This window comes from Melanotaenia boesemani, chromosome 10 (assembly GCF_017639745.1).
Source record: "Melanotaenia boesemani isolate fMelBoe1 chromosome 10, fMelBoe1.pri, whole genome shotgun sequence".
In the NCBI taxonomy this organism is placed as follows: domain Eukaryota; kingdom Metazoa; phylum Chordata; class Actinopteri; order Atheriniformes; family Melanotaeniidae; genus Melanotaenia; species Melanotaenia boesemani.
This window is the reverse complement of record NC_055691.1, coordinates 6,722,096-6,735,584: the sequence shown is the minus strand read 5'-3', so window position 1 is coordinate 6,735,584 and position 13,489 is coordinate 6,722,096. Positions and strand designations below refer to the sequence as shown.

The 13,489-nt window shown below is 38.2% G+C and overlaps 1 protein-coding gene across 1 annotated transcript; it reads left to right on the top strand.

Moving 5' to 3' along the window:
- The first annotated feature begins 412 nt into the window (after positions 1-412).
- On the top strand, positions 413-11,377 carry LOC121646893 (DEP domain-containing protein 7-like). Its single transcript, XM_041995978.1, has 12 exons — positions 413-588; positions 2,192-2,377; positions 2,535-2,676; positions 2,813-2,908; positions 3,119-3,291; positions 4,189-4,390; positions 6,148-6,296; positions 6,478-6,639; positions 6,745-6,887; positions 7,047-7,172; positions 9,135-9,210; positions 10,533-11,377. Exons 1-12 carry the CDS (start codon positions 522-524, stop codon positions 10,742-10,744), a joined length of 1,734 nt encoding a protein of 577 aa, XP_041851912.1. The 5' UTR covers positions 413-521; the 3' UTR covers positions 10,745-11,377.
- Positions 11,378-13,489: the final 2,112 nt, after the last annotated feature.

Sequence of the window (13,489 nt, the reverse complement as noted above, 5' to 3'; positions counted from 1 at the left end):
ATTCAATGCAACTTAACTTAATGTGTAATACATTAAGTGGCTCCTCAAGCTTTTTAAAATTCCTCTCTGGGGGAAAAATATGACTATTTTTTAATATATTCATTATTATTCCATTAAAATCAAAATTAGACAATACTTTTGTCCTATAATTTTTTCAATGGGAGCATCCAATTACATCATGATTGCTATAAAGCTTTATTTTTTCCTCCGGAAAAAAAAATTAAATTAAAATAAAAAAAAAAAACATCCTAGACAGAAATTATTAGTCAAGCTGTTTCAACCAGTGTTTGTTTACTGTTTTGTTTAATATAAAATAAAGTCAACAGAAGCCTCCATCAGATTCACTGATCGGGGCTGAGCGTGACTTTGTGACTGCTGCCATCTAGCGGTGAAAAGTTAAAGCTGCACATGACTCACACGCTCATGTACCTGCGACCTATCTGCATGGTTTGCTTCCTTCTGCTTTCGTTTGTTCATAATTAAAGAAGTTGGTCCCAAAAACGTTTTCGTTCATCACAAACATGGCTACAATAAAAGAAAGAGCTGCGGCGCTGAACCTTGCAGAGAAATTGTGCGTGCGTCCTCACGGTGAGTCAATTTAACTCGCGTTTCAACCAAGTTGTTGCTGGTGTCAACAGCTCCAGAAGGCCTTATTACACCTACTGATCTTTTTCTTTTTTCTTACGCTCAACTAACAAAGTTAAAGGCGTTAAATTGCTCAGAAAGTTGGGGCAAAGGGTCATCCGGCGTCTAGTTGTGCTCATAATATCAAATATCAGAAATTTCCTGATTTTTCTTTAGGTTTTCAGAGGTTTGTCTGAATTTTTCATTTAAAAAAATTGTTAATCTTCTTCTAAAGGGTTGTTCAAAAGTCTTGAGTAATCCTTCCATTTTTATTTTTATTTTATTTTTTTAAATACTTTTTCTTCCAAGCAACCAGACTTTATTGTAATAATTTGAAGTAGTCTTGGGCCAGTTCTCGAAGCGTTTTGGAGGTCTTTCATATGTTTTCTTTGGACAATACCTCCTTTTTCCAGACCACTGACCACTTTTACTAACAATGTTTTTTTTCTTAAGCCACTTAAAACTGATCCATGATTAATCTAAATATAAAAAAGCACCTTACTCAGGATGAATCAGTGTTTTGGCGACACATAACAGTCAACTAGCAAAGTAACAGTAGGTACAATTTGTGTCTTAGGCACCTTGTTGCCAGCGCCCTGTCACATTCTGCCTCCATTTCTTACATTGCATTTATGAAAAATATCAAATAACACAGACAAAACATACCATTTTTGCAGTAACATGGTGATTCCCAAAGAACTGTAAGCTGAAAACATGTCTCAGCATGGAATGTGTCCTTTCAAACATTTTAGAAAAATGGATAAGTGGCGGTCAAATGAAGAAGTGATCTGTAGCAGATGAAGACAATCTGAAAGTGATGTCAGAGACATGGCACTGGACCTAAGAGATGCATCAGAAATAGTCTCCTTGGAAGGGTGGCTGTCATGCTGTCATGAAGCCAATCTGAAATTGAAAGGACAGGCTAAGCTATACCAAATGAACCGGACTAAAAATCAGTTGCAGCAGGTCTGATGGAGTGATGATTGCTAGCCAGAGTCTGGACCTTAACATTACTTAGACTTAGACTTAAACTTAGACTTAACTTTATTGTCATTATACAAGTGCGGTACACAATTACAATGAAATGTCTTCCAGTACAACCCGTCCAAGAGTAGACCGCAACATGTAAACACAAACAGGATCAGGCAGACTGAGGCAGCAGCCTCAGGAACAGCGCACATATATATTAGAGATACAATGTGGGATTATCTTGACAGAGAACAGAACACAAGAGAGCCAACATTCAAATAAGAGCTTTGGATAGTCATTTGGACTAGAGAACTATTCCTGAAGACTACTTAATGAATTTAAAAGAAAGCTTGTCTAAGAAGGTTCAGACTAAAGAATAAAGCTGTTCAGACCAAATATTGACTTTCAAGCTCCTTATAATTGTGCAAACTCAGATTGCCTTTTGTATTCTGCATTTCCACATTTCAGTAAACTGCTGCATCTATTCTGTTTACTTGGCTAAATATGAAGTAATAAGGTGGGACTGAAGACTTTTGCATGGTACTGTATTCTGTTTCTTTACTATAATCTGCTCTAAAATACTATATATTTTTCATAGCACCTGGAGTGGCCACCAAGTCGGCGCAGTCTTCCTCCATCTGGAGCAGCCTCATCTTCCATCTTAGGTCCACAGTGACAGTGAAACGCAGGCTAGTCCACCTAAAGTCCCACGACAACTGTTTCCTTGGCTCTGAGGCTGCGGATGTGGTGGCAGACCACATTACTCATGCCAAGGAATGTGAAGGTGTGTGTGTTAATCTATAGGTTGTACACACAGTAGAATTTATTGAAATGCACTGTGGGTGTTTTTTTACTTTCACATCTGACGTTTCTATTTAACCCAAATCACCTTCTGTTTGCTCAGTTTAACATATTTAATCTTTGTTTGGTTTAAACTAAAGGTGCTGTTGTATCACGTGACAAAGTGGTGCACGTGTGCCAGGCCTTGCTTGAGTGCAACGTGTTCGAGGCGGTGGGAACCAAAATGTTTGGCAAAAACAAGAAGCAGGGTGTGTTTCAGGACAGCAAGAGCGCTCTTTACAGGTTAGATCCTCCTTTAGATACCCCTTTTTATGAAAGAATCTGATCATAATGACAGGTGAATGTGTTGCCATTATACCCTGATATTGGTCTTTGTTTGCTTTATAAATAAAGTTGGTTTGGCTTTGCTTATACACAGGTTTGTAGCTGTGTGTACGCCATCAATTGATGAGTTGGAAAGAGGCGTGCTCGCAAGTGGGATTCAAACATACTTTTGTTGCTCTTCTCCAAACAGGTATCAAATCAAATCATCCGCCGCCTGTTTAGAAGTCGCATGCATCTTTTTTACACATGCAACAGAGACGCCACTAACTACAGCTGACTGTGTCATGGAATAGTCAAATCGTGATTGTCTCACATCGTGCTTTAATTTTTTGGCTTTATCCACAAAAACTGCCCAGCACATCATTAGTTTAAGCTCTCTGCCATCTGTTTTCTGTCTCAGGCTGGAAAAGCAGACATGTCCCCCCGAGATGGCCCCCCCTGTCAAAGTCTGTGAGACGTCCGTGTTGGCCGGCCAACTGGAGGCTCGTCTCAGTACTAACCTTTCACTGGAGCCACTCTCAGGCAGCCTGAGTCCCAGCAGAGCGCAGACAGACTCTGTTTTACCACAGTCACGTAAGCCAGTCATGTGATCATATGCCTTCATCACTTTTTGCCCTTTTTCATTATATTGAAGGAGTCACACCATCTATGTGTGTCAAGAATGACTTCTCGATGTATTCAGGGACAGGGGCATCATCTTGAGATTAGCATTCTGCTACCATGGTTACCTCGTAACGTTTTGTTTGGCTGAAAAGTTGGTCAGAATAAGCAAATCTGAGCCGGATGAACACCATGAATTCATAAAAATTCATTACAAAAAGCGTAAACCATATTATAGAATCCGGAAGCACTTTATGTTTTCTAAGAGTTAGAATTTCTTAATAGTTGTTTAACATCTTAGTGGAAGATCCCAGCTGGGTCAAATTCGGATCCCATGAAGACCTCTCTGGCTCAATAACTAAACCAAAAATATCATGAAACGTCCAAAAACATTCAGCTGTGTGTCGGTTTTAATCTGCCAAGTATTTAGTATTGTCAGTTCATTACTGATTATAAAGATTTACATTAATCTCTAGAGCAGGGCACTCAATTCGGTCCTTCGAGGGCCGCAATCCAGCAGGTTTTCCATGTATCCCTGCACCAACACACCTGAGTCAAATTAATGAGTCATTGTGTAGAACCTGATTGGCTGTTAGAGCCACCTAATTTGACTCAGGTGTGTTGGTGCAGGGATACATGGAAAACCTGCTGGATTGTGGCCCTCGTAGGACCGAACTGAGTGCCCTGCTCTAGAGGTTAGTCCCACTGTGTGTGCATAACAAGATTCTATAATGTTTGCAGGCCTTTTATTCAGAGAGAGAACAAAACAATGCCTCAGATTAACCCCAAATCTAACATGGCTTTACATGAACTTCCTATTATCTATGACAGCCGGGTACAATACAAATTATTTAAAATTTTGCTCCATAGTGGTACACCAGGTGTGGCAGGAGCAGACCCTGCACAGGCTGTTAAACCTAGTGGAGCTCCCTCTGCTGGAAGAAGTGCTGCAGTGCATCCAGAACCCAACCTCTCCACCTCCAGCTAACACGGTGGTTCATGGTAACCCTGACCTGATCTACAGCAGCAACCACCTGGACAGACAGATCCTCAAGGCCTTCAGGAGCTCCCAGTATGTTTGTCTTTGTAAATATATGAATGCAAGTTTCATTACAAATCATTCAGAAAGATGTATTTTTAGATTTACTGCTCTTTGAGCATAGTAAAAAACAGAAAACCATCAAAATACTCACAAGTGATGCATGAAGAGTAGCAAAGAGAAAAATAATCATTTAAAACACATGATAACAGTAAAAGAAACATCAAAGATGACCAGTTATGACAAGGGTAGGTGTATGTTTTGGTTGTTGGATTATCCGATCAGAGGTTAGAGAGGTTAAAATAAAAGACTTTTATTTGTTTTTTTTTTTTGTTTTTAATTGAAATAAATAAATAAAAATGAGATATGAGGCATTTACCTTTCAATAGTTAAACTGGAATGAACTAAAGATTTAAAAATGGCTTGATTTTGCTTTTGTAGTTTGCAAAACAAGAAATAAAATCACTAAAATACAAACACAAAAACAGCCTATTTTACCACAGGAAGTGGTGTTTTTTGTGGGCAAATCACAGAGAGGCTATGTAGTGGAGGAACTTACGAGATCAGCAGGTTCTGGTCATAAGGGGGGTGGTTTCAATCAACATTTCCAGGAATTTTTAATACCTGGAATTCATTTACCAGGGTAAAATAAGTCCTGCTAATCTGCATGGTTTGCATTTCCACTGTAAACATGTTTAAATGGCTGATACCACTTGCCGGTACGAGGGTCGGACCTACTTCAGCCTCTACATTCTTGTTTCTGTTTCTTGAACTTTTCTCCTAAATTTGTTCTGTGTGTCTTGTGTTCAGCTCTGCCAGTCGTTTCCAGTTTCCGACTCATAGTTGCTCTGAATGTCGTCCTTTACTACAGCCTACTTCTGAATTTTATGATTTCCTGTGCAACACCAGCGTATGAGAGCAAACATCATCCACCCATTCATCTTCTATACTACTTATTCCAATGCAGGGTTGCAGAAGAGCTGAGGCCTGTCTTAGTTGCCAGTTCATTGCAGGCAAACATCTTATAAATGATATTTTACACTGTAAAATCAGTGCATAATTCCCCTTTTTATATGTTACGGTAGCTGCAGAAGCTTCCACACAGGAAGCCACGTAATTTCTTGCTCATCTATTTTGGGTGTATTTTAGAAATTGAAAGATTTTTCCAGATATTTGGCTTTGACTGACTTCTGGTTCTAAAGCAGGAGTGAAACAAAGAGGAGACAAGGAGGCAAAACTTAAAAAAAAAAAAAGTGGAGAAGTTCAAGTCTCAAGGTTTTGTTCAGTAATAATGAATTCGCAGATACAAGTGGCTGAAATGAGTTTCCTCTGCTGGACTGTCCTTAGAGACAGGGTGAGAAGCTCGGTCATCTGGAAGGGGCTCAGAGTAGAACTGTAGCTGCTCCACACTGAGAGGAGCCAGATGAGGTGGCTCAGGCATCTGGTTAGGATGCCTCCTGGACACCTCCCTGGTGAGGGGAATAGAAAGAGATGAATGAATGGATGGATGGAAAAATACTGCTTTTCTTCTGCGATCAGAGCAAAGTTAGCCATCCATCCGTTCCACTTTGGACTGCATGGCACAGTCTCATACACTGGCACGTCTGCAGAGTTGAATTAGCCGCCACAGTGTGGATACTGTGAAATATTGCACAGATACAGTTACTCTGTTTAAAACAGAGAGTGATGGCTTGCTTACAAATAAGCTGTTTGTTGCTGTATTTAGGTTCAAAATATTGTTCATAGAATTTTTTAATGAAATAAAAATAGTGTTTTGCTGTGCTTCTAAGGGAAGAGGAGTGGCTCTGTGCTGCTCTGGACTGTTTGGACTTCCTTCCTGATCAGCCGGTGGTGGAGCTGAGCAGGGAGCTGCCTCACTGTTTCCCACAGGAGAAGACCAGTGACCAAGAGCTAGCAGGGGGCAGCATGCAGGAGGAAGGCAAGTGCTTCAACATGACAACCAGGGACAGTTAGGGTCCTCTTTTTTTTTTACAGTACAATAAACATGTTTTTATACTCGCTGTTCTCATCCACTCTGAAGAAGCTTTCAGCTTGTGACATGAACTGCATGTGTCAGATAAAACCCACCAGTGTTAAATTATTTATTGCATCCAATCCAGCTCACAACGGGGAGCAGCAGACTCATCTCTCCCAAAGGGGCTTGGCTCAGTGTAAGCTGCTGCTGTATGGGACTCTGGTAAAACACTACAGCCACACAAACAGGTCTCCTCTGCTGCCACAGCACATGACTGACATCTACATGGCTATCACTGACCTGCTGGGTAAGAAGCACAACCATAGTTTGGGTGCTATGGTTGTAGAAAAGCTTCTAACCTCAATGTTATGTACCTTTCTGCTTTCTCTGTTTCTTTCTGGCTTGTTTTTAGTAAATGCCAAGTTGGATAGAGCTTTGGAGGCGACCCAGCTGTGTCTGAAGCTGCTGCCACTGAGCAGCAGAGAAGAGCTGCGCAGGTTGCTTACGTTTATGTCGTTGGCAGCTGATCCACAAGGGATAAAAGTAGACAAAGAGGTGAGCGTTGGTAACTCTCCTACCTGAAAAATTCATTTAAAGAATGGATATTCTAGATATGTAAATGAGGTTCAGCCCTTTGGAAATCAGTGAGCTTCTGCTGCAGATCTACTCAATTTTCTGTATTGTGACGTTAAGGATGTGCTGTGGTTTCTGCAGATGGAGAACAAACTGGCAGTGAAGAAGTCCTTCTCCCGGGTGATCCTGCACAGCAGGGCCTTCACAAAGGAGAAAGAAGACCTCATGTTGGTCTTCATGCTCAGCAACATAAAGGAAATTTTTAAGGTAACTACATCCTTTCAGACTGAATAGTGCCTTGCCCATAAAAGAGTACTTAAAAGAAGTGGTGCAGCTTTCAGTGGAGGATTAAAGGAGACATCACAAAACTGAAGAAGTGTTGACATTTCCAATCTCCACGCTCTCAGCATGTATCAATATTCAGCAACATATTTATAGCCTGGAGCCCACGCTGAGATATTACTGACATAATCATGGGCTTCAGAGCTCCTTCTATAACCCTGTTCACAACATGCATGCTAGGTGGTCTGAACCTAGTGGACAGCTCAAAGTGCAAGTATAAATGCAAAAAGGATGCATCAAGATCCAAATGCTTGGACATTAGGAGGTGGTCTTCACGTTTATTCCTTGCAAGGGAGACCAGGCCCTTCTACAGAGAGTTATATGCTATCCAAACAAGGAAAATCCCTGTTTTGTTCTGCAGAGCATCATTTATACACACGGATGTGGAAAATCATGTCATTTGACGCAGTCTAAAAGACAGAGTATGAGAACAAAGGAATTATATCCTCATCAGTATCGCTACAGTACAGATGGACCTGCTGAAATTGCAAAAGCACAACATGCAGAATCAAGAACAGACAGAAAAATGACACGTTCTCCCTAAAGTAGTTAAAACTGAAGTGACAACTTCATCACAAATCAAATTTTCCAGTCAGGTACCAGATGGTTTTATACCTCTAATTACTCTTAAGCTGTCAGTCAGCAGATCTTTAAAAGATCTACTTGGAAAATAATCTAAAACCCACCTTAAATACTAAATCTGGTTGTGTCATAACGAACCAGAAGATCCTGCATGTATTTTGGCCCTAAACCATTTAGAGTTTTGTAAACTAATAGCAGGATTTGAAGTTAATTCTTTGACAAACAGGAAGCCAGTGGCTACATTTAAATGAGTTTTAATTCCTTTTTAATTCAGAATAAAAATTAAATCCTCTAAACATCTTGTAAACACTCCTAAACATCTAAATCCAAATGAAAACAGCCATTCTGAAGTAAACTTGAATCTGAAACAAAGTAAGTGGCTGGCCCAGCATGCCCTAAACACTCGCATATAGTCTTTCTTCAAGAGCTTGCGCAATTTCTGTGGTTGTTGTTCTTGGCTGTGTCCCAATGTCCACCCTACTCTCTAACCCCTTGTTCACTACATAGGGCTGCACTACATAGCACACTACATAGACTCATTCTCTTGGCGTTTCGGACACGAAGCTGCCTATTTTTTCCTCGCCGCAAACCACCTGACTACCGTAATCACCACGGCAACCACAACCCATGTCAAGATGTCATTCCAAATCTAATCCAAAGTTGTGTGTAAATACTTTTTTATTTTTATTCCTTATGTTGTATTTTATTCTTTGTTTGCTTATAGGCAATTTTGCGCAGCTCAATTTTTTCGACTCCTTGCGCCATTCTGCCCGCAATGCATTGTGGTCTATATTGACCCGTCTAGTGACCATCGATGCTCACTGCTTTTCAAGATGCATTGTGGGTAATTTTGAGTGTCCTACTTCTTTCTCTCTGGACTTTCAGACAAAATGGCGCGTCCCCTATATAGGGCACTATGTAGGGAGTAGGATGCACATTTGGACACAGCCCTCGTCTTTTGTTCTTCTTCTGCGTTTTTGTTTCTTTCCTGATTCTCTCTTTCTTTCTTTTTTTAATCTTTCCTCCTTAGGTCCAAAAACTATCAATCAAAATCAAAACTTGCAGGTGTCATTTCTAGCTGTTTAAATACATTTTAGTTATAACGGAGCTTTTTCTTAAAAACTATAAATCAGTTTTCTTCTGACACTTTAAGGCTGTGACACTTGTATCATCAAATGGGTTCAGATAAGTTTAATATTCAGTTGTGAAAAGAGGAAATGACCACTGTTTTAAATGTAACTTAATCACCAAACCATTTTCTGCTATGAAAACATTTTCTTGAAGACATTTCTTTCTCTGCTCCAGATTCCCGGGGCTCTGCACAAAGGAGTGAGCGACAAGCTGGCCAGCCTCGCTCAGGGCAAACAGCCTGATGTGACGGGTAGGTGACCAAGTCCTGATCGAACAGATGACTGATATTTGAAACTCCAGAAAGTAGACTGAAACTTTTCAGTATGATATAGTTTAGTATTTGGAACAAGTAATGATAAATAAATGATAAAACCTAAAACAGCATTTTATTTCATGTTTCAGGTTCTGACTTTAAATTAATATCGTTTGTGGTTAAAAAGCGAAGAACATTTTAATAGAATTCCAGATGCGTTACATAAAACTGGAAAACTGTCTCACTTCTATCACAAATTATTATTAAGAACAAAATCCAAAATATGTAAAGGCTTTATTTTCCTTGCCATATTATCTGGAATGTTTTTAAGCAGCTGGTGTGTTGAATGTTTGCCCTCTGGGATTAAAATATTAACTTTGGCAAAACAAATTTCTCTGTTTTTACTTGTTGCCACATAAGCAGATTGTTTTTCTTTCCTTTTTTTTTCAGAACAATTTTTATGTTAAAGGAGATACATTTTCCTCCTCTTTCCATCAACTAAACCTGATGACTTCATATTTCTGTGACATGCTGTGGTCAAAACACCACAGAGAGACTGAATTACATAATACGATTGCTCCAGAAATGTGCATAACGAATGTCACCATAAAACAAGTCAGGAACATGTATTTTTAAGATCAGAAAGTTGCATAATATTACTTTAAGAACTGATGTTAAACAGATTGTTTTTAACTTAACTTGAACTGACAAATTTAAATCAGACTTTTCCACCTGGGGGAAAGAAAAAGAGCCAAATAGAAATCAGCTTTCTATGTGGAGAAAAAACATTGAAACAATGTAGTGGAAGAGCTTTATCAGCGTATTTCTTATTCATGTTAACTTTATAACTGCTGAAGATAATTCGTTTTTTTATAGCTACAAACAATTCCTGCTTCTGGGTTACAGTGAGTGCAACAACATTTTTTAAAGTTGAAGTTGGGTGGTGATAAGGATGAGGAGACTGGGTTCATTTTCCAATGACTTTTTCTGGATTGCTGACCTATGATTTTAATAGTTTGGTTTATCCTTGTTATTTTTGTTTTTAAAGTAAGAAGACGTTAATGTTCCTTTTGCATGTTTAGAGATAAAAGCTGAGTAAATATCCATCCATACATTTGTTTTATGATCTAAATTCAACTCCTGTGCAAATTTCTACCATTTCTTTTAGATACTTAAACAGCCTTTTAAAAACCAATGTTTTTGCAGCTTGTTCCACTGCCTCCGAGTGGCCCCACCAAATCGGTTAATGTAGCTGGTGATGAGGGAAAATGGTCTGTTGCCTCCTTGCTAACTGTGTTTTTTCTGATTTTGTACCTCAGGTGCTACGCTCAGCCAGCAGGTTTGCAGCAGGACTTGTGCCGAGTCTGTAAAGAAAACAACAAACCAGGAACTGTGGATACTCTTAAACAGCATCCACCTGGACACCAAGATGTCAACCAAGGAACGAAAGCGCCGCCTCAGACAGTTTAACCAAGCCCACCCACAGGTTTTCAACCAGTACTTTGGTGACTCTGCCATCAATGAGCTGTAGATGTGCTGTGGTTTAGTCGTACTTTCGTCATGACCTAAAAATGTTCTTTTGTGTTTTACTGATTTTTTTTTCTTTTTTTTATGTTTTTGAAAAGCTTCCTTACTTTAAAGAAAGACTGTAAACAAACAGAGTTGATGGGGGGAAAAAAGAAGCGATCAGCTGCAAAGCTTTGTGATTTTACTGAAGCTGAGTGATGATGTGTAAATTTAGCTTCAGAAGTTTTAAAGTGTCTTAAATTTGTCAGTGTTAGGACATTTCAAGCGGCACATAAATACTTTGGTCCCTAGACTAAAAGTAATACATTTAATTTTGCAGCATGATTATTATTAACATAAATAAACAGAGCAAATCTAAATCATTATTATAATTTTTCTAACTTAAGATGGCACTGTGTTTGAATTAATCCTAAGCTGCCAAAATATATATCACCTTTCAGCTGAGTGAATTCACAAAGCCTTTATAGCTGGTTTGTTCTTTTTTTTCCAACTTTTCTTGTTTTACGGTGGTTTATTTTTGACTGACGGTACTCCTGGATGAAGATTGTAGGCAAATGAATATAAAAGATGCCTTCAGCTATTTTGTACATGAATGTGTTTGCTTTATTATTCCATAAAAAATAAAATAAACAGTTGCTATTTATCAGATGATTTAAGAAAATTATTGGCTGTTTGCATGCTATTTAGCATAATGACAGTTTCAAATATAGGAAACTGTTTTTTCTGACAGTGAACTCAACATATTTGGTTTCGACAGGAAAGCAAAGGGTGATAACTTCCACCATTTACCAACATTCATGACTGTCATTAAAAAGAATTACTCGTTTTAAAAAGTCATTTTTACAAAAATAAAATGATTATTTGTTAATGTATTTTTACAACAAATGACCACAATGTAAACTAAAACTGCAGGTCTTAAAACCAGGTTAAATGCCTAAACGATAAGTATGAGCAAATGGGTTTATGAAAGTAAAGATGGAACTGAAAAGACAGTGGTGCTGCGAACGAGGTAAGCTGGGATTGATGGGAGGGGGCGATGACAGCACCCGGTGAATAGTTGAATTAAAAAAAGTGTGAGGGCTTGGAGAGCAAACAGTTGCAATGGCAGAAATGGGACTCAAAAGAAAAAGCATTTTCAATTACAAATCAATTAAAACTAAATGATCACTAATAAGTTTACTTGAAGTGCAAAAGTAAACATAAGGGGGAACTGGCTGCAGTACCACGTAAGTAAAACCATGAGGATGTCATGGATCAGTGATGAAAAAGCAGGGACAGAAAAGCATTCATGCCCATTGTATCATGCAATGGCTGCTAGTGTTTGTACTTTTTAAATCTGTTTCACTGTGGATGTCTACAGTTGATGTTTTATGGGGGCTACAGATATATGTTCAAAGACCATTTCTTTAATAATCAGTGGAGAAAATCCATAATTTAATTTCCTTTGGCATCTGGAAGGTAATAATATTCATCCCCTGTGAGATTCAAACTTAAGTCTCCCGCATGGGAGTTGGGTGTCCTGCCATCTCAGCTATCCAGCCACTTATAAGATTATCAAATTAGGGAAAATTCCTACATTTACTTTCAAATACCTAGGGGTGAATATTTCTAAAAATCTGAAAATACAGCAAACCTTAATACTATGGAAAGAATAAAGAAGGTTAAATCTCTGCTTAACTCTTGGTTGTAGCAGGATTTATCCATTTTATAAACTTATAAACTTAATCACACAAATAGAAGCTCTATCAATAATATTATACCCTGCTTTCTCTGTTGCTATTTATAACTCAAATGAATCAACCAAACAATATTTTAATTTATCTGGGAAAATTTGGAATAACAGATGTGTTTTTTGTATAAAAAGAAATCTATGTAATTGTTATTGGGAAGAGAAAGGTAATCTTGCATTTGATGGATGAGTAGGGGGATTTGCTGGAATTTGAGGCATTCAACAAAATTAATGTAGAATCTACCAGAAAATTATTTTCTATAATGCTGAACCTCAAGCTTTAACAAATTTTGTGAAAGGGACGTTTTATTATGAGATGCTAGTCCCTGTCTTGCCTTTGATTGTTATTAATGGTTTTAATTTTAAAGATAAAAAATGTTCCATCTGGTTTTTAAAGGGTGCTCTCACTTCAGAACTCTTTCCCTTGCCCCTATAAAGGAATTATTTAAGTATTTACCTGATAATATAGGAATTTAGGAACCCGGTACCTTTCTCACCCAGCTTTACCAAAAGTTAAAGAAACACATTTCAAATGTATGAATGATATTTATCCATGTAATGAATTCTTGAGACAAAGCTTCAACATAAAGAGGAATAAATCTTCATTCTGTGAGACAGAGATGGAAACACTGATACACCTGTTCTTTGAATGTGTTTATATTAAACAGTTTGGTATTCTTTTCATATTTTGAATTCAGAGAATAATAGTCATTTTACCAGTTTAGAGTTTAACTAAATGTGGGCTTTCTATGGGAGACATAAAAAGGAACTCTTGTATAACTGTCTGGTTTTATTAGTTAAGTATTTTATCCACAAATGTAGATTTTCTTTCTAACACAAAGCCATTGATTGTCATTTTTATGAATGAGTTATTACATTTCAAGAAAGCTGAGAAGTTTGGTGAAACAAGTTAAGCCTTGAACATTCACAATTACATATGCACTAGCTCTACCTTCTTTTTGTATTCAGCTCAGTTCAGCTTTATTTGTATAGCAATAATTCACAACAAAGATATCTCAG